The sequence below is a fragment of the Phlebotomus papatasi genome, chromosome 3 (genome assembly GCF_024763615.1).
Source record: "Phlebotomus papatasi isolate M1 chromosome 3, Ppap_2.1, whole genome shotgun sequence".
Taxonomy (NCBI): Eukaryota; Metazoa; Arthropoda; class Insecta; order Diptera; family Psychodidae; genus Phlebotomus; species Phlebotomus papatasi.
Window position 1 is genome coordinate 65546402 of NC_077224.1, and position 22735 is coordinate 65569136.

Below are 22735 nucleotides of genomic sequence, written 5' to 3' on the forward strand. Positions count from 1 at the left end.
AATGAAATTGCTATTTTCCGCGATTTATGAAATAAATGAGCCGCAAAGTTACTTGTACTTTTACTGCTGCTACGTGTAGATTCGAAAAATATTAATTATTCGTTTTGAATTTACGATTTTGAGCATTTTTTAGAGCAGACCTGTGTTTATTAAAAGTCGTGTAGTATCGGAAATTTTGTGTTGATAGTTCTAATGGAAATTGCAGATTGACGTGCTGGTAACACTAATCCCACTTATTCACGGTGCCATGATAAATATTTTTGCGCCAAAAAGACATTGTTCACTAAACTTCCTTTTACTTGAATCTTGCGGAAATATAAAGAAATTTAAAGAAAATATCATTTCAAATGACGAGCTTCCTAAATCGCGCGCGATTCAACTCGAGAGAGAGAGATAGAGACACAAATAACTCACTTGACAAACGTCTGGCGGCGCTGCGGTTGCAAAAAATCTCTGAAATGCGACAAAATATTTTCTTCTCTATTTTATCCTTATTAGCAGGTCGTGTCCCTTCTTGTAATATGTACTTTTGCATTCCTTATTAACCAAAATAATGTTGTACAAAAGGGTTTTTCTCTAACCTATCCTGAATTTTGGGACAGCCCAAAGAATATGAGTCTTTCAGCTCAAAATTTCATCCCAATGTTTTTATTGTAATATCGACAATTATTCACAATTAACCCCAATAACTGTATTCAAATAAATTATTAAAAGGATTTTCTTGTGAAAATGACTTAACTCTAAGGAATTAAACAATTTTCACATTAAAAACCTCTCATTTTCTCTACGTGAATTTTCGCGGCATTTCGAAGAATCCCAACTGGCACCACCAAATTCACTTTGGCTTTTATTTTAGCTCAGACCTGAGTGTTAATTCGTTATTGCTGGTTTAGTAAAACATATTATAATCCTTGTAATTTTTGCTATTTCTTTAATATTCGGAAGTAAAAGCATGAGGTGCATGTGACAGCATCATTTTTTCTCCATTTTATTTAAGTGGAAAAATCCACATAAATTCCACGAACATTTCCATGGATGTATTCCACAGAAAAAATCCAGTATAAATCCATGAAATTTTCCTTGGAACCTGGAAAATTCCGAGGAATGTTTCTCTTGTTATTCCTATTCCGCTTTCTTTTGCTATGGGGTAATAAGAGATTTTTTGTCAGAGTGGTAATAATTGATTCAGCTCGTGTGGCATTTGGTAAAAATCCTGAAACTGGGACTTCATTTACTATACGAAGCTGCAAAGGTGTCTCCTATTTTAAAAAACCTAAGAAATCAATTTTTGTTTCTTAAATGGCCAAATGATTGATAGAAAAACCCGAAAAACCTATTTAATAAAAAAAAATCAGAGTTTCGAGAGAAAAAATACCTTGCTTTTTTAGGTTAAACTCAACATAACCTCACTTCTTTAAGTGACCTTTTGGAAAATGAGGCCTTTATAATTATGATTTTTTGTTGAGTATTTTCTAATTCACTTTTCAGTGTTTCAAAAATCAAGAGAGAAATTTTACTGACATGTTTTTTTTCTTCTTTTTTCAGGAGTATTTTCACCCATAGAAGAAATATAATCGTACATAGAAGCAAGAACAAAAATCAAAGAAATCTTTAAAAAATACTTTTTTGTAGCAAAGTTTAAGATTAAAAAAAAATACTTTAAAAAAGAATATCTTATAAGGAAGGCAATTATTGATAAAATTCAATAATTTTGAATAAAAGTTCCTTAAAACAAATAATTTTATAAGAAAATAAATTCATAGATTAGTGAAACAAATTAATGTACGTATTTTTACTCGCGCTAAACATTAATTTAGTTTTTTTTTTGCTTTTCTATTGGATTAGTAGACGTTTAAGTATAATCTTGTGTGTTTTTTTTCTGCAATTTTGTGGTGTAAATAATTCGTTGCATTAATATTCATTGCATGATTTTAAGTTTTTTTTTTTCAATCTAATCTTTTTAGTGATAATTAGTACTTCCTACGTAGTAGTTTAATAAGTTCTCATTATTTGACTAAATCGATAATGTTAGATATATTCCCACACATTTTTTTCTTCATTCACTTTTATCATCAGTGTTGTGTTTTTATGTTTCTCAATCAATTTATCACTAAGAAAACCAATAAAAAGAGACAGTGATACTACAGCTATTCAACAAAATAAGGAATAAGGATTGGTTTACAAACTACCAACAAATTTCACCGTCTCTCTCTAATTCATCTTCTAACATATTAAAAATTTTTGCTACAGTGATATTTTTTGTCTGCCAATTCATTTCAATAAATTATCTTTTTTATCCACCCTCTTCACTTTTTATCCATAATACAAACTAACGTAATAAAAATAGTTTTTTTATATCTTTTTTTCATGTACTTATGTTGTAGCATTATCTCATTGAAATTTTCTCTCAAATTCAAGAGATAAATAAATCCCATTTCATGTCATTCACAATAAATATAATTAATTATCCTCATAATTCATTCAATATTAAAATATTCACCTTTTGCACGTTCTCTTGCCTTCGCGTGGTTTGATGTTTTCTGATATTTGCCACATAGCATCTTCATCGAGGTAATTTTCGAAATTGTCGAAAAATCCAATAATGTGCTCCTTCTTTTTGAAAGGATACGAACTACCGCAAATTTTAAAAGAAAAATCTTAGCAATTTGATCAAGATTAAAAGTACAATGTGCAACCTTCTTACCTCTTTTTAAACCTCTTCATATTGACAACAATATTGTACTGTTGCCATCGTTTTGAAAAGTTTATGATACCTTCAGTGAGATAGTCTTGGTTCCCAATGTGAACAAACGTCAAGTCTTGCAGAACAAGACCTCTGAAATATCAAAATAAATTAAATAGGTTTGTGATACGAGTAAAATTTCGAAAGTGACATAATGGCGCTATTTCAATGAAAAATTATTTTTTTTAGCACTTTACTGTTCTCAAAGGCTTCTGCATTATCGACTTTTTTGTGTCATGTTCTAAAACCGCAACAGTCTTGGCAAGAACCAACACAGAGAAAAGTCGATAATGCAGAAGTACTTGAGAGCAGTCATGTACTAAAAACTATGCTTTTTAAAGACTTATTCTTTTTTTTTCAATTGCAATAAAAAATTCCTTCAAATGCGTGCCCTTGTCTTTCTTAATCGTCTCGTCTCGACTGGAACCCCGGAATACTTGGCCTCTCTTTTAACGAGGGGGGGTTCAGCCAGGGTTCAGGGATTCATTGTGACTAAAGCAGAGCGAGAAACTTTTTACCGCACTCTTTTTTGTTAAAGGAGTTGCTTTATACAACGCACTTCCCCGTGAGGCTCGTGATTTGGGAATTCAAAGGCATATCCAGACTGGGTTTTTCTAATATCTTTGTTTCTTCATGATCTTTTCCTCAAATTTAGTATTGGCACATTTTTTCCTCACATTCTTTTTTTTCTTTTGTTTTTCTCTGCCACGCAATTGTAAGAGGATTGTAGCTTATTTTTCGTGGTTTTTCAATAAACTTAAACTTAAAATGAAAAAGGGGAGATCTTTTTTCTGAACAGTTTTTAGCACATGACTGTTCTCAAATGCTTCTACATAATCGACTTTTCCTGATATTGGTTCCTGTAACGACTGTTGTCCCCATTTCTCATTGTGTTCTAAAATCAAGTGACAAGTCAATTTTGTAAAAGCATCTGAGAACAGTCATGTGCTAAAAAACTTCAGGAGAAAGATCTTCTCTTCTCATTTATTGAGAAAAAAGAAAAGGTGATATATTTCTCAAGAATATATATATATTTTTTTTAGCATTTTACTGTTCTCATAGTGCTTCTAACTGCATTACTGATTTTTCTTTGTGCTGCTTGATGTTACGTTTGATCACTGTTTGATTACTTTAGAAAACGGCGAGGACTGGGGAAAACAGTCCAGACATGAGCCACCATGAAGAAAAGTCGATAATACAGAAGAACTTGGGAACAGTTGTTCTAAAAAAATGTTCAAGGGAAAGATTTTCTCTTTTCATTTTTCATTGCAATTGAGAAAAGAATGAAAAGGGGAAATATTTCTCTAGTATATTTTTTAGCATTTGACTGTTCTCAAATGATTCTGTATTACCGACTTTTCTTGCATTGCTTTGCTGTCACGTTTGATCACTGTTTCATAATTTTAGAATACGGCGAACACTGGGGGAAAACAGTCGAGACATGAACCATCACAAAGAAAAGTCGATTATGCAGAAGAACTTGAGAAAATTTATGTGTCAAAAAATAAATAAATTCAAGAGAACAATTTCCATTTTTTTTATTGGAATAGCACCATAATTTGACTGTCTTTAGTCTGTTAAATGGCTCATAGGTCAAACGATCAAAGATATTCAGTTTTTATTATCACTAACCCTCCCCAAAGAAGTTATAACTAATTGGATAAAGTTTCTACCACAATGGCGGTTGAATTTTAAGTAATGATTAGATAACATTTGAATTCATGTAAAGGAATAAAGTTCACAGCACAATGCAATGGGACAAATTTTACACGAAAATGGGATAAAATTTATGCCAGAAAAGGATAAATTTTATACCACGATTGGATAAAATTGGATGAACTTTATACTACAATGGGCTAAATTTTATGTCACAATTGGATAAAATTTATACCACCATGGGATAAAATTTATATGAAATTTAGAGCAAATAAATTGTATTACACAAAGGGATAAAACTTACACCAAGATAAGATAAAATTTAGATTACAATGGGCTAAAATTTGTCACAATTGGATAAGATTTATACCACCATGGGATAAAATTTAGAGCAAATAAATTTTATACCACAAAGGGATAAAAGTTACAACACGATGAGATAAAATTTAGATCACAATTGGATAAAATTTATGACAGAACAGGATAAAATTTATACCACAATGGGGTAAAATGTATGTCACACTTGGATAAAATTTATACGAGAATTGGATACAATTTATACCAGAAAAGGATAAAACTTACACCACGACGAAATAAAATTTAGATCACAATGGGATAAAATTTATGCCAGTAAGGGATAAAATTTAAACCACGATTAGATAAAATTTATATCATAATGGGGTATAATGTATGTCACACTTGGATAAAATTTATACCACAATTGGGTACAATTTATACCACAATAATGGGATACAATTTATACCAGAAAGGGATAAAACTTACACCACGATGAGATAAAATTTATATCACAATGGGATAACATTTATGCTACGATTGGATAAAATTTATTTCATGATGGGATAAAATTTATACCACGATTGGCTAAAATTCATGTCACAATTGGAAAAAAATAATACCACCATGGGATAAAATGTATATCAGGAAGGGATTAAATTTAGATCATAATGGTATAAAATTTATACCAGAATTGGATACAATTTATGCCACAATAATGGGATAAAATTTATACCAGAAAGGGATAAAACTTACACCAAGGAGAGATAAAATTTAGATCTCAATGGGATAAAATTTTTACAAGAATGTGATAAAATTTATGCCAGAAAGGGATAAAATGTATACCACAAAATGGGATAAAATTTGTACCACTGTAATAAAATTCCGCATAATCATATAAAATTATCCGAATTTTAAGGCGAGAGAAGACACGATGACCGGAATTATGATTTTAATTTTAGAAATAGGACATCCCTTTGGAAGAAGTTTATCCAATTCGACTGATTGGATTAGTTTGATCCACGTAATATTTGTATTTAAATACGTTTTTAAACAAATTAGTAAACTTTTCTAATGTACAACGATTTAAGATAATACATTTAAAAAAGAAAAAGTAAATTTAAAAAAAAATGGTTTAAGTATGACAAAGGCGAGATTTGATACTGAGTTTTTTGAGTGTAAACTTTTATATTGTAATTAATTAAATTTAAAAAAAATTCTTAAGAAGTTTTAGTGTACTTAACTCTACTTGACTATCAAACAATCTGTGAATATTTTTTTCGCCAGCATCTCGAACAAATATCATTTTATCAATAAATATGAAACGAACAATAATTTTTGAAAATTTTCCAGTCACCCTGCGCTGTTAAAAAAACTTTTTCAATGTATTACTTCAAAGAACTTTTACTCCATGATATTAAAATGCAAAAAAAATTAGGTCAAACGCAAAAATATGCAGGCAATCAAATAATATCAAAATTTAAAATCTTTCCGCAAACAAACTAATGTTTTCATAAATTTCTTTAAGCACTCAAGATCACTGACCGATCGAGAGATATTATTGAGTAATTTTCATTACTCAACCATCACTCTCTGGGTTATCTAATTGGGAATCACGTTTCGATTAACTCAAGGCATTTCATCATGAAGATTCTCTCATATTCTCTCCCAGATCTGAGACAAATACCAAGCGTGAAAATTCCCCTTTTCTTTGCTCAATTTAACTGAGCCATCGAAGCACTTTTTGATCATGATATGAAATAACAATAAAAAAAAAGAATAAACTTACATGTAGGGAATGCAGGGTGGAGTAGTTTCTGCCAGGGCCAGTCGATAGGCTCTAAAACTTGAACTGGGATCTATTAATGCACAATAGTCCTTGAGACTATCTGTAATTGTCTTTTGCCATTCCAGTCTGAAAGAGAAGCAAGTTTGGAGTCAAGGAAAAAAAAACTAAAGAATTTAAGGACTTGAGAAAATGCTAACCTTCTGATTAGGGCAGAATCAAGTGCCGATAGTAGTGCTAAGTAGGAATTAAAATTCTTAATTTTTCTCAAATGTTTCATAATTTTTATGAATTTGATGACATATCGTTCACGTTCTTTGGCATCTTCCTGTTTGAGAATTTGTGATCTAGCCCAATAGGACATTTTATTGAAGTGTTCAGTGAATCTTGTTAAATTCGGTGATCTCTCTTCACATTGTTCTTGGGCCCATATCAACACTTCAGGTATTTCAATTTTCTTAAACAATTCCGAATCCAGAAGAGTCATTTGTTCAGCAATTTCAACAGATTTCAAATCGAGCAGCGTAGGGGGATTTGTCGTGACTGCCCTCGATGAAAGTGTGGAATAATATGGTGACCACTTGTGTTGCTTGTACATCATGACTTTCTCTAAAATTTTCACTCTTAGCAATTTTGCCATTGTCAAGTTTCCACTGCAGATCAATTGATGGGCAAAATCCACCAATAAATTCAAGCAGTATTCCTCAATGTCTGGTATTCTACGCGTGAGAAAACGCCATTTAATTACCATCAATTTTGTTAACCTCAATTGAAAGTTTTTCTTTTTTAAAGAAAAAAAAAATTTGAGACTCACGTTAAATCGTTAACAACACGAAACAGCAATGAGAAAGATTCTTTTGCCGCTCTCTGCTTCTGATCACCAATTTGGCAACTAAACATGGTATATCGATGTATTAGCTTCTCAATAAGTTGCAGTGGTGTCATAAATGTCCGGAAAGTCGTGAGAAAAGCTTCACCATAAGCTGAAACATTCCCATCATATCACCAATTAGAATTATGACCCTTTACATTAACTTCTTTGGCTATTCTTTACAATAGCGTAACTATAAGTTTCACAGAAACGTAATTTTAGGTCACGCCCCTTCCCGGAATTACAGCTAATGCTGGTATTTTTTTATTTCATTGTGTGTTTAATTACAGAATAATAAAGCACTACTCAAATAAAACTAACGTCCAATGGCTGACGTGAAGATTCCTCCTCAAAGGCAAAATAAGCCACGCCCCTCTAACCTTTCCAGAAGAAACAAATATATTGTAACTTTTACAAAATAATCACCATTTCTTCTGCATTTTCCAGTACTTTATAAAAAGATCACGAGTTAATAGATTTAAAAAATGGAGGCTTAAGTGGTAAAATGTACTTAAGTGGGCGTGACTAAAGCGGTCTTCAGACTAAAGGTTTAGTCCAGTTCCCGAAGGTCTCAAAATCTTAAATAGCGAGCAATTTTATTGCTTTTTGAGAACTTTATATAGATCAGAGGCGTGCAAGAACCGTATAAACCGAATAAACATCAAATGAAACATGTACGTCGATGGTCAAAACGCTGCCAGAACAAACTTATTTTGACGTTTATTCGGTTTCAACGGTTCTTGCACACCTCTGATATAGATCATTCATCTGTAATAATCCAATTTTAAGTTAAATTTTTCCAAAAAAGTGATTGAAGAAATTAGAGCAGTTAATCCATATGGCTAAACCTTAGATGTGAAGCTCGTATAAAAGTCTGAAGGTTAAAACTATTCGTAAATTTTTGGAGACATTAGGGCAGAATCACATTGACAATAAAATGTTCGCCGTAGCCTCACCGTACTTTACGCTTTTTTTACGCGTAATTTACGCATTTTGATTGCAATTCTTATGCAAATCTTCCATTACCGTATTACCTTATCTCATACTCGGTGGCACTAGGTGAAAATAATATAAGAAAATTGAAGAAATATAATGAAAATTTGATAAACGGTGAGCAAAAAAATTGTAAGTGAAATTAATCGTACAATTTTTTTTGCTCACCGTTTAGGGTAAGTGTGCCAAATTTCGGCCAGTTTCTAATTTCGGCCACTCTGAGTGTAATTTCGGCCATGCAAATAAATTAATTAAAATGATGTATGTAATCTTCTAATAGTTAATGAATTCATTTTGCTTTTCAATATTTATTCATTTTTGGATGTATTAACACCAAGATCGTTAAATTTTAGGTATAATTTGAATTTAAATTGCGTTGTAAAAACTTAATGTGAAAAGATTCTTACAAAAAATGTAAAAGATCGACTGTGTTTCTAGCAGTCTTGCGATTTGTGGTGAAGTGCAGAAGGTTTTCCTTCTCAGACCTGTGCTCGTTAAAAGCCGTGTAATATCGGAAATTTTGTGTTGATAATTTTAATGGAAATTACAGATAGCCATACTGGTAACACTAATCCCGCTCATTCACGGTGCCATGATAAATATATTTGCGTCAAAAAGGCATAACAGACATAAAACCTCATATAGAAAGAAATTGTCTATTTGATATCTTTGTCGGAAGACGGATAGTTGTCTACTACACACCCTTTTACTTGAATCTTGCAGAAATACAAAGAAATTAAATGCAAATATCACTTCAAATGGAAAGTTCTTAAATTGCGCGCAATTCAACTGTGAGGGAGAGATAGAGACACAAACAACTCACTTGACAAACGTCTGGCGGCGCTGCGGTTGCAAAAAGTCTCTGAAATGCGACAAAATATTTTCTTCTCTATTTTATCCTTATTAGCAGGTTGTGTCCCTTCTTGTAATATGTACTTTTGCATTCCTTATTAACCAAAGTAATGTTGTACAAAAGGGGTTTTCTCTAACCTATCCTGAATTTTGGGTCAGCTCAAAAGAATATGAGTCTTCCAGCTCAAAATTTCATCCCAATGTTTTTGTAGTAATATCGACAATTATTCACAATTAACCCAAATAACTGTATTCAACTAAATTATAAAGAGGATTTTCTTGTGAAAATGACTTAACTCTAAGGAATTAAACAATTTTCACATTAAAAATCTCTCATTTTCTCTACGTGAATTTTCGCGGCATTTCGAAGAATGCTAACAGGCACCACCAAATTCACTTCGGCTTTTCTTTTAGCTCAGGCCTGTCTAGAGGTAACTGTCGATTTTGGAGTAAGCCAGAAAAGTCAGGGGAGTGGCTTAATTTTTGACGAGGGGCGTGATTTAAATTATTAATTTATGGAATTTACTCACGAAGACTATATACTAATCTGCTGAAACAATAATTACGCTATTGTAAAAGAACTCCATTTTTTTGCACAATCACCAAAAAATATCATTTCAACTTGCAATTATTTTTTTTGTTGTCAAAGAAAATAAAGCCCTCTTACCATTCTCTTTAGCTTCATCTGAATCTTTTTTTTTGCCATTTCAGAAGCGACATAAAAACGATCAATTAATTTTCAATAGACAAATTTTTACAGCGAAAACCAACACTCAACACTTCAATCACAAAAAATTCCTATATCAAAGATTATAGAAAAAAATCTCACTAACCATTTTCAAAGTTCCTCTCAACTTTCGTTGCATGAATGATGAGGGCATCCAAGTGGCCACCTTTGACATCTGGTCCATCCTCGCCCTCCTTCTTGAACACCAAATACTGCGAGATATCCATCTCCTCGATCAAATCCAAGGGTAGACTAGTGTTTGAGCTCATGCTCGCCTAATTAACAACACAAGACTGTTAAAACTGCTATTTTTTTTGCCATTGAAAGAGATTGTGAATAGTGCTTAAGCATAATATATTCATTTTGCATTCTTCTTCACACCTTCTTGTTGGTTCACCATGAAGTGAAAGACATCATTATGGGCATTTTTTTTTGGGTAACACTTGTTCAACTATTCGATAGTTTTTTTTTTCTCTCTCTCATTTCTTTTGTGAAAATAAAGATCAAAGATTTTAAGTGTTGTTTATTTCAATGAAAGTGATCGTTGAAGTGTTTTTTCGGCAGAGTTTAAGAGACATGAAAAAGTGGCAAAACGATTAACAGCATGATGTTTCAATTAAAATTAGAAGAATGTCAAGTAGAGAAATTAAATTATAATCTTAGCGCTGTAAAAACCTTTCAAGAAAGTTACTAGAAATATTTACTTACAAAAAAAGTTCTTCAACTCGAAATCGAATTTTTACATAAAACTTCGTATTGTATCCTAACTCAACGCCGAAGAATTCACTGGTGATATTTCCAGGACTCCAAAAATTCCTATTTACCTTGTAAATACGGCAAGGTCAAAACAAGTCAAAAATTGCTTTTTTCGTGTGATAGACGCTAAATACAAGTGATAGAGTTTTTGTTTGGGACGTTTGGGATATTTGCGAACCCCCCATAATTCAACCCAGAGGACTAAGATAAAACAATAATTTCCCTATTATCGCTTTCTTTCTCTTTCTAAAACACATAAAACATGTGAAAATGGGTTTATGGTAGGGAAAAGTAAGATCATATTTTTATTCTATGAGTAAGAAAGGGGTCTGAACGGTCTGAAACTGAATTAGTTTCTAATCTCCTAACTCTCGCCATTTTAACGTTTGTAAAATGCAATTTTTGGCCTTTTGATCTTCTTATTGAAGGCGAAAGACAATTTTTCAAATTTTGGGACTATTACCGACAAAACCTTGAATCCGAATCAGGTTCGGATTTGAGTTGGAATATTTCACTTGTTAGAAATATTTCGAGAGAAAAGTGTAAAAAACCTAGTATAGGGGAAGGCTTTCAGTTTTTGCACACACTCTGTCTTCGAACACTTGATATTTTTCCCATGTTCTTTTAATGAATCGCACCTAATCAGGTGTGATTCTTACATAATTATCGACTTTCTCCAATCGGTCTCAAATTCACTCACGTTACTTCGTGGACCGCGAATATTTTCGGGTTTTTTGGTTACCGTGAATTTTTCGCGGATTTTCGCGAACCGCAGAATTTTTTGCGGATTTTTGCAGCCCGCGGGATTTTTCGCGGATTTTCACGAACAGTGGAATTTTTCACGAATTTTCGCGAACCGCTGAATTTTTTACGGATTTTTGCGGCTTGCGGGATTTTTCGAGAATTTTTTTTATGAACCGCGGAATTTTTCACAGATTTTTGCAAACAGTAGAATTATTCACGGGTTTCTGCGAACCGCAGAATTTTTGGGGATTTGTGCGGCCCACGGGATTTTTCAAGAATTTTCACTAACCGCGGATTTTTTTCACAGATTTTCGCGAATCACGGATTTTCGTGAACCGTGGATTTTTTTTGTGAATTTTTGCGTTCCGCAGAATTTTTCTCAGATTTTCGCAAAATGCGGAATTTTTCGCGGATTTTCACGAACCGCTGATTTTTTTACGGATCTTTGCGGCCCGCGGGATTTTTCGAGAATTTTTTTGTGAACCGCGGATTTTTTCACCGATTTTTGCAAACAGCGGAATTATTCACGGGTTTTCGCGAACCGCAGAATTTTTTGGGGATTTGTACGGCCCAGGGGATTTTTCGAGAATTTTCACCATTTTCACTAACCGCGGATTTTTTCACGCATATTCGCGAATGTCGGAATTTTTCACGGATTTTTGCGAATCACGGATTTTCATGAACCGTGGATTTTTTGTGGGATTTTTCGAGAATATTCATGAACTGCGGAATTTTTCACGGATTTTCGTGAACCGCCGAATTTTCGCGGATTTCCATAGACTGCATTTTCCGTGAATTTTTTATCTAATTTTACTCATTTTCAATTGAAATTTCGCACATCTAGCTGTAAAGCAATGTAAAGTTTGTGGCCTCTATCTCTCATGGATTTTGAGAAAATTAACTTTAAAGTTTTTCTTACACCTTTGTGCAAATTGAACCAAATTAGTATTAATTCAAAATAAAAAGAATTCTTCAAGTGTACCCACAAATCGAATTTGCAATGTAATGCCCTAGACACACTTACAACTTAAGCCGAGAGACGACATTGTGGAAAATTATGGAAATGCAGTTTAATCATTATTTCGAATATAATTACGCTAAGCCGTCTCTCGGCTAATCCTCAGGTCTGTTGAGGCCCTAAGAATCACACCTTTATAAGGTGATCTAGGCTTATCATTAGTTTTTTTTCAGGAAATTGTGTCTGTGATGACAAGGAATAGACAAGGAACCGATAAGCACGGGAGAAATATGAAAGTATTCGAAACCAGAGTATGTGCGAAACCTGACAGTTTTCCCCTGTGTCGTTTTCTTTTGTACGAAATTATTTTTATTGTCTTTTTTTTTATAATTATCATAAATTTTTAATTTATACTTTTTACTTATTTAAACTTTCTATTTTTTTCATATTACCTCAACTTGATACAAGCAAAGGTAATGGATTTTCAAGATCAAATTTTAAACAGTTCTCAAATGCATATTAGGTATGGTTCTTTCATAATCTTTTGTATTTTTTATCGGTTTGAATCGGTTCGAAACCTATCGTAAACCATAAAAGATTTAAAAAAAATGAATTAGAAAAGATCATTGCAGTAAACTCAAATTTGTAAGAATTATTTTAACTGCTCGAACTCCAAGAGAGAGCAGTTTTAATAATCGTTTTCACCTATATACTGATGGTGATAAACAACTTTTCTCATCTAAACAATTAGGATAAAATTTAGAATTCCGGACAATGGAATTCCCAACGAACCAATTTAGATTCCAGAAAATTCTTTTGAACTCTGATAAATTATATTACAAAAGACCGAATATCCAAAATAATTTGTCCAAAATTCCGCGTTACCCAAAAGCCTGTTGTATAAATATGGCATTAAGATTACAAGATCAAGTATTATTTGAGCTAGAACGTCATGCCATCCATAAGGTTAATATATGAAAAACATTATTAGGAATTCACTAAACAATTTTTCTGTGCTCTAAAAGAACTTACGAAATTCAAAGGCTTTTCAAATCACTTTTGAATCAGGAAACAATGATATTATTGTTGTATTTATCAAGTCCGCCAAGTCAGTCAAATGAAAGTGAAATTCGTCTTCACTTTAAAAAACAAACTCAAATATACCATCGTGATCACCTTTGAATTCGAATGCAAAACATAAATTTAACATGCAAAGTTCGCGATACTTTGAATGTATATTAATAAATCACATGGAACATCTCTTTATCTCTTTGCAGACACACACTCTTAGGGCATTATTTCATAACAGCAATTGACATTTTCTGCAAATTAATTTCTTATATATACCTCTCGCTCTCATCACAAGATAAAACAATCAAATCTCATTAGTTATATAAATAAATGACACCATAATAATGTCTTTAATTGATTATGATCTTTAGGCTTTCACCAAAGGGCTGAAAAACTGGTTTTTCATAGGAATTTTCACTATCACTTTTCTTCACTTTTTTTCTTTTTTAGGAAAAACAAAAACACTGTGCAGTAAAATATTGTTTGGAAAAATAAAAGAACTCTTTACCTTTTTCTTGTGCTGATCCCTACGCAGCACAACTTCTTCGTCTGATGCCTCTTCGTTGCGCGTCTGATTACTGAGCACCTCGGCGGATTGTGTCTTATCGCTGTGACTTTCATTGAAATTGAATAATCGCTGAGCATTCGTGTCTTTCTGATCATTCACTACTTTCACTTCCACGCCCGCCGGGCAGTTTAGATGCGGATGGAGTGTGGCCGACAGTGGCGGTGACAGTGGCGATGGTGTCTTGAGGGATTTACTACTGGGCGACAACTGAGGTCCCCCACCGCCAGAGCCACTGCACACCACTGACGGCGTCGAGATGGAGGGCTTTTGTTGATGCCTCCCACCACCAACACCACCACTCACGACTCTCGGGCTCTGTGGCGGCGTGTCACTATTCACGGACACCTTACTACTCAGTCGGGATTGCTTCGGAGGCAAAGCCGGTGGCTTCTCCTCTTCCACAGTCTCCGTACGTGTCATCATTGTGGCTGAAGATGTGCTCACAGTGACCATTGAATGATTACTTCCCAGCACTTGAGATTGCATGCTCACGTGATTTATCGATGGCATCATGCTAACAAGGAGAAAACCAACAGCAAATAGCATTTGAAATTATGCTAATTTTATGCCAAAACTGAGGTCAAATATATTACAAATACATAATATTGATAAACAATAAAATTCTCTGTGCCACATTTCAGTGACAAAATTAAACGAGTATTATGCAGATTTATTCAATATTTTGGTATCTTGTTCCTTGCACTATTAATTGGTAGCAATTTTTTTTTAGAAAATACAAGAAACATGATTTTAAAATTTAAGATTTGCAAGTATTTCTTCAGGGCGTTTATTGTGTATACAAAAAAAACGCAATAAATAGATTTATTGCTCCAGTTGAGAACAAATTTTTAAACAGAGTTGAAGAGATTAAAGATACATGATTTAATTTAAAGCTTTAAGAAATTTTCTATTTTCTTTTTAGAAATTGGGAATAGGGGAAGTGTGCCAAATTTCGGCCAGCTTCTAATTTCGGCCACTTTAAGTGTAATTTCGGCCATGCAAATAAATTAATTAAAATTATGTATGTAATCTTCGAACAGTCAATGAATTCATTATGCTTTTAAATATTTATTCATTTTAGGATGTATTAACACAAAGCCCGTTAAATTTTAGGTATGATTTGAATTTGAATTGCGTTGTAAAAACTCAGTGTGGAAAAGAGTCTTACAAAAAATGTGACAGATCGATTGTGTTTATTCTAGAAGTCTTACGATTTGTGGTGAAGTGCAAAAGGTTTTCCTTAGGTGTTTTTCATGAAAATTGTTTAGTTTTCATTAAAGATTGTTTCTGTTTATGTTAATAGTGAATCAATCTTTAAATTTCGGGTAAAATTTCCCAGCTGGATCCTGTATTTCGCGTAAAAAAGTATATACTTTGTAAGCGTCTCTCCGGTCAGGTAGAGTTGCCTATTCCGGCAAAATCTTTTGCTTTCCTAAATTTCTTATTCATTTATGTTTTTTTTTCAATTTCTGAGTTCTACAATATCCAGAGAAAAAAAAAACCATCGCTTCTATGAAAAAAAGATTATGTGGAAAAGGCCTTTGAAGAGTTCAGGAAGGGCAAATTGAAACATTGCATTTCAAACTTAGGACTTCGGTGCTTATATGCAACTATGCCGAAATTTTGCACACTTACCCTAGGTAGTTTGAAAAGCAATGAGTTAGAGTAGTCTCAACTAATTTACGTTATTAACTTTTTTAACCAATTTGAGTTGAAACCGAAAGTAAAATAGTGAAGGAGGATGGAGAACTCAAGGAGAGAGCAGTTATATAACCCATTTTTTTAACTTGTGACACGGCTAGAGGCCAAACGGTAACAGATATTGACTTCCGATATTCGACGACCCCCCCATAAGTCAATATTATGTAGGACAGTCGTTTTTTCATTTTTCCTCCCGCCTCCCTCCTATCCCTAAAAACCATATGTTTTTTTGGTTTATTTCGAAAACGGCTCCTACAATTTCTTTCATTTTTGAATATGTTTTAGACTTAGAGGTAGTCAAGGCGAATATTTTGTTTTTGGACACCTATATTCGAAAACCATTTCAATTCCATTCAATTTAATTTATTAAATAATCAAATAGGGCAAACTATCCTCTGTACAATTATTGTCCTTATACAATTAATTTCTGGGATTTCGATATCGAATTTTCGAAGATCAAAGTTTGGGGGGCCTATTTTTTAACCGATTTGCTTAAATTTAGAGCTTTTTTTTTGAAAGATTTTGAAATTTCCAGTCAGACTGCATCGGACTTAATCAGTAGTGAATTGGGAATACACCTGTAAATGATTTAACTTTCTTGGATTTACTTTTTATTTGTTCGTATGCTTGTTACTCTTGCTCAAATATTCTAAAACTTACTTTTCTTAAGGAATTTATTATTTTGAAATGTTTTCTTTCTTAATTTAAGAATCAATTTAATCGGTAGTAAAGCGGTATGTACCCAAAGATCATGCGAAAAGATAATATACGGATAGCTCTTTCCTGTGAGTTCGTGCACTTTGCAAAGCTGGGACGCTTTGCTATCTCCTTTTTTCTTAACAAAATTGAAAAATTTTTCTGAAACTAAGTTTTATTTAATTCATTAAATGCGTGAATTAATAAAAATAAAATTGCGTCAAGGTCGTCTGCAACATAAAGCTATATTGCTCTATATATAAAGGATTTTGTTATGATTTTTACGTAATTCGCCCACAGCCATAATTTAATTCCCCAAAAGTGTATCGGCTACAAGATTATAGCTTTCTATTTACACAACATGTAGTCAATATTCAAAGAATTCAAAGATTGGGTGAAAAATTATGAGAGCAACATCTATAAACAATTGCAAGATATGATATGAATAATATGAATCTATGTCAAGTTTCATTTCCATCTGGCAATTCTATCTTATCTTGTAAGCTAATTAAAATTACCGTGTTGATGCAGTTTTTAAAATGTAAAAACTTGCAGTGATTAAGTCCTTTGCTGATAAAGATTTAAAAGACTTAAAGGCCTTGGAAATTAATTCCAAAACGGCAAAAGTACGAGGGACATCTCCTTTTTAAAAAAATTTGCAAAAATAATTGCATATGGAAAATTTGATTGAGCAAAAGAAGGCCCGCTTGCAAAAACTTGCTTAAACATTAATTCGAAATTCGAATATTTGATGTACGAATTAATTGATTATCCATCCTATATTCGCTAGATTTGACCTTCAGCTACATCTTATCTGTTGGAAAATGTGAAGAAATTTCTCCGTGGGCAACACTTTAATCCAAAAAAAGAAGCAAAAGTATCCGTAGAAAAATATTTTGCAGACGTTCCAGAAACACGCTTATGTCATGGTTTAGTTTAGAATTATTAGAAGATTATTGAGTCAAGTACGTGAAAGTTGTAGGAGATTATTGATTAAAGAAGAATCCGTATTAATTATTAAGTGTTCTCTTTTTCCTGACCGCTCTCAGAACTTTTCTCCTGACCTGTAATTACAAAATTTTCATGCTAAAAATTCGCGAAAGGGTATAAAAATAAATGAATCTGTAAGAAGCCTCATTCTCATTGATTATGAAGGAACATTACCGACTTTAAAATTGAATAGGTATATTATGAGCTTTAATATTTTGTTTTTCTCCACAACAAAGTTAAAGATTGTCACATGTTGATACTTTAGCTATCATATGAACAAAACAAGTAATAATTTCTTCTTTGACTTTCGAAACCAAACTTCGAATCTGTTTTCTCATGGCAAAATTTAGCTCAATTGAATTTAGAGTGCGAAAGAATGAGATAGACATATGCAAAGCGTGTGAGAAAGAAAGGGACGTGAATTTTGATTCCATGAAATTTTCTTGATCTAAAAGACGTGCCGAAGCTATAAAAATCAATTTAATATTGAGATAAAAAACAACAACAATTTTATCTAGAATTTCAATGAATTTCTCAATTTCTTCAACTCTGTCCACATGTAAATTTATAATTGATATTGTTCTCATGCATGTATATAATTTTTTTGCAAGGAAATTAAAAAACACAATTGTTACCTGACAGAACGTTCTTGAAGATTGGCACCTCGAATTCCATTCCCACATATCTGCTGCGAGGCATGAGTGCAATTTCCAAATATCTCCATGTAAGCCATAACTGCAAAAGAAAATCACATTATAGAGAAGTAAATTTAATAGTACAAAAAAATATGTAAATCAATAATAGAGCAATTATTTCGCTTGACTGTTTTTCCACTATTTTATAGGCAACAAAATTATATTTAAGAAAAAGAGTAAAGAAAAAAACCATTTCAAAGTGCAATAATAGTTACTAAACTGTGAATGAGAATTATAATTTCTTTTATAGTTTTTTTAAATAATTTTTCCTTGTCCACACATATTGAAAAAAATAACAAAAGTGTAGCGGAAAAAGCATTAATACAACATTAATCATTTTATAGGATATTATCATAGTTTATAAATGAATAAAATAGAAATAAAAAAGGTCGTATTTTGATTTTGAGATTTCTATTTTTTTTTTAAACTCCGATACCAACATCAATTTCTTGCGCTATATCCCGCAGATATAGAAAAAGTTAGCTAATAATCATTTTAATTTATCGATATTCTCCACTGAGCATACACTCATTGATTAATTGTGATATAAGCAAAATTAGAAATGATGAAGAAGGTAACCTCATACCCAAATGCATGTTTCAATTCAATCAACATTTAAACCAGATAGACACAAACACATAATTTTTCGTTCACAATTTCACATGTTCATGCAGACGAAAAGTGGTGGGAAAATAACCAGAAAATACGCATTATTTTAAAAATTTCTTTTACATGAGAATTATTGCTGTTAGAAGGGAAAATCTCTTTGCGGAATGCTCGATGTTAAACCTTCCAATTAATTGTTTTCACTTTACACTAGAAAAAATGAAATGTGGTCGCGGAACTTTCTTTCTTTCAAGAATTTCTTTAAAGAATCTCTTAAATGATTCAAATAAAAGAAGTTTGAAAATTTCATCAATTCGATCTTTTCAAATAAATTAACACTTATGAGTATACTTCGGGAGAGCAAATCATGTAAAATTGACTGAATACAACACTATAAGTAGAGTTGAATTATTTGCACGTCGGTCGTATGACACCAAATTAATTTCAGGATTTTTTTGAACAAAAATATCAAAGCTCAGGAATTAAACAGGGTCATGTAAACTCAACTAAAAAATCCTCGGAAATATGAATCGTATTTCTATCGACTTTTAATAAGTAAAAAAAACTATTTTTTTCCAGAATATACATAGTTCCTTTAGGTATCCAAAGTCCAAAAAGATACGAAAGAGTTAAGGCCATGAAGACAACTCCGTAGACAGCCCCCTTTACAGCACAGTATCATTTTACCCGTGTGTCATAGGAAATATCTCAATGTGAAAAAATTCTTCCAGAGTTAAGGCGTCTACACACTAGAAGCGATTTTCGTCAAAAACGACCTTTTGAAAAAAAATTGACGTTTCTGTCTTAAATGATAGGGAAAATTTTCTTTAAAAAAGCTTTTTTTTAATTGCTCTTAGTGTGTAGACGGCTTTAGCCTGGAATATTTTTCAAAGAAGGAATTCCAGCTTTTGCTTTCGAATTTGCTTTCCGGAAGTATTTGCCGAAAAAAATACAATTAAAATTCAAACAAAAACAAAACTTCAAATAAATCCAAGATGTTCCAATTCGTTGAGATATATGCCACTAGAGATTTCAAATTTTTGTCCATGAGAAATTTTTATAAAAATTGACGAAATACCATTATTGGTGCAATGGCCACTATACACTAGAGAAATTTATGTCCATATTGAAGCAAATTCCCTGCGCTTGTGTAGGAATAACTCTTCAGTATGGACATAAATTTCTTTAGTGTGTAGAACCCATAAAGAAGAAAAATAATAAGCCTCCACAACTTCTAAAATATATTATAAAAAATAAATAAATAAATAAAAATGGTCTAACGTGGAAAACTGATACCCCTAAAACTTTTTTGAAGAAGATAAAGACGGCAGCGGAAATTTTAACTAGTCAGTATTTGATAATGATTATTAAGTACGAAATGAAAAAAAAACAATAATTGAAAAACAAAGAAAAATAATCGAAACTGTATGTAGGGTAACTGTACCAAACTAGCCCCCTCCGTGTGGCCTTCAAAGTTGAAGCCAATTTCTTACTTTCACATACAAATGCGTATTGGAATTTTTCTGCACTCGTGATCGTTATGCTAAATATTTAAAAAGTGAGAAGTTTTTCCGTATTATAAGATACCTTTCCGTATGGAGGGATAAATATACTAAATTTTTGTTTAAATAATTTTTTTCTTTGGAGCACTGTGAGCTGAGTTCGAGATCAATTTAGAAAAAGGCCAACTTGCCAGGCGCTTTGTACCAAATATCGGCCAGCTTGCAATTTCGGCCATTTCTTTTAATCCTCAAATTTCCGTAAATTTTTAGTTTTTGCATACTCTTTAGAGATTATACAATATAAAAAAGAACAAAAAATGTCGGTTCTACGAACTACGAACGAGATGATGTGAAAATAAGACTTTGGAAATATTCCAGAAGAACAAGAAACTATGAGAATCAAGGTGACCGAAATATTACCCAAAGCTACGTTTATGTTTTTATACATTTTAAAATGTATTAAAAATGATTTTAGAGATAACAAAAACGATGAACAATCTGCAAAGTTCCCAGCAACACTCCTTAAAAATAAGTAGCAAAAAATTCAATTTGTATTAAAAATGTAACATTTCAATTCAAACTTTAAGCTTTGGCACTCAGTAAAGGTAGATAAATGACTCTCAAAAAAAAACTTCGACTGCCTGAAGCGATCCACACCCCCGACCGTGTACTATTTTTTCATTAATACAAAACTAGGTTACTAAATTTGCTAACTTTCAAGAATTCTTGTTCTAATGTCCAGAGTTAGAGTCTACTTTAGATCGCACTCGTATACACAGAATAAAATATTCTCTGAAATTGTTTGTAAACGTTTGTGAATTCCTACGGGAAACTTACAAATTAGCTCGTAAGTCGTATATTCTACAAGAAAATTCGCAAAAGTTTGAACTTTTATTACAAACATTTGTTCGTATCGTAGAAAATTGTAATGTAGATTACAGTGGTGTTTTCGGAGGGAAACTCCGTCCAGATGCGGCAACACTATTGTGAAGTTTTTAACCGAAGATCAACAACTACCTCTTCTCCAGTGGTGTTGCCGCATTCTATTAGTTCCTGGATTAGTTTTTTTCTGTGTATTTTTATGTTTGTCTGAGAAAAATTTGCGAACAAATAACTAAATTTACAAACATTTTCCCATGTGTTTACGAACATTTACGAACAAATGCTTGTGAAATAACAATAAATTTTTATCAAATGAGCATGTTACGGATAATGTTTGTAAAAACGTAAAAACTTTTACGAACTTTTATAGGGTTATACTATTATCGATTACTGATATGATTATCAATTTTTGTGCAATTTTGCGGTTTCGATGTTAACCAATCAAATTTAATAAAATACTGACCATTTAGTAGTGGCATCAAAAAGCAAAGAAAGATCTTTTATGATACCAGAATCAATTTATAAGTTGAAGGGTTGGAGTTCCCTCGAAAAACCCATGTCACTATCTCTAACCGTTTAGCCTATAGCTCTATAAACGTCAGATCCATAAAAATATTTCAAAGTACGACTCCCTTGATGGAGGCGGGGTATTTCTAGAAATCGAAAAATTTATGGAATATATTACATTACCCTCTTACTCTCTCTCACTCTCTTCTGTGGAGTTTGAGCAATAATAAATTTAAATATGCATTTAAGAAGAATGGTTTATAGCATCTATGTTCCACACAGTGATTTTTCACCCTGTATTTTTTTATGAGAATTTCTCAAATGCATCTTGTAATTTGTGATGAAGATTTAAAAGTAGAAAAAAAAAGACTTAAAACATCCACAGTAAATCATCGAACCACATCGACATTCTCTTGTCTTTTGCTGCAATCGTCACACAATTTTTCCTTCATCTTTTTGCATTTTGATAAATTCCCGTGAACGCAACAATTGATAAATTGCATCTCTTTCGTCTATATCTTTTTTTTTTGTCAAGCTTCGCGAATTTCTTTCACTTCCACGTCTTGTTCAACTTTTCATTTCGGTACAATTACTCAATCCTCTTTGTGGTTGTTGCGATTGCTGATAAAAAAAAGCATAAAAAACTATAATTTTCTGCACGATATTGTCACTGTTATAGCTGTAATCTTTTAATTAGATTATCTCCGCATTAATACTGGAAATGTGAATAAATCATTTCTGGATATTGCTTATGAACTACCAATTTGCATACTTTTAATGTAATAATTTTACAAATTCACCCTGAAAATGTTATATTCTCACCAGAATGATTCTGTTATTTTCACTTTAATATCCCATTAACACAACATCACTTTGGTTCTTTGCTAAATCTAGTATGAGAATCATTTTCCATCGTCATTCAATTGTAAATATCTTGCATGTTATAGGAAATTTTTACTGTAACAAAATGAAATGGCGTGGATAGTTTTTCTGGATTAATTCTAATTCTTACTATGTAATGAATATTGAAACTTATTCTGGAAAAAAATCAATTTAAAATACTGCAATGGGTTACTCTTCTCGTAGAACTTTAAGACCATGTAGCAATATTTATGTTAAGAATAGATTTTCACATCA

General features: G+C 32.3%; 1 protein-coding gene across 4 annotated transcripts in view; it reads right to left on the minus strand.

Moving 5' to 3' along the window:
* Positions 1–1930: 1930 nt before the first annotated feature.
* Positions 1931–22735, minus strand: part of LOC129807625 (guanine nucleotide-releasing factor 2) — a 43015-nt gene continuing 22210 nt past the window's right edge. For 2 of the 4 annotated variants that reach the window (XM_055857012.1, XM_055857010.1), the window contains 9 exons: positions 18042–18141; positions 13960–14533; positions 10029–10197; positions 9863–9886; positions 7294–7462; positions 6680–7198; positions 6483–6608; positions 2705–2836; positions 1931–2632 (listed from right to left, as the gene is read on the minus strand). In XM_055857012.1, the coding sequence (XP_055712987.1) occupies positions 2497–2632; positions 2705–2836; positions 6483–6608; positions 6680–7198; positions 7294–7462; positions 9863–9886; positions 10029–10197; positions 13960–14533; positions 18042–18141 (1949 nt within the window). In that variant the 3' untranslated portion in view covers positions 1931–2496. The remainder of the gene's footprint in view (positions 2633–2704; positions 2837–6482; positions 6609–6679; positions 7199–7293; positions 7463–9862; positions 9887–10028; positions 10198–13959; positions 14534–18041; positions 18142–22735) is intronic. The other 2 variants (XM_055857013.1, XM_055857011.1) reach the window with 1 other exon arrangement.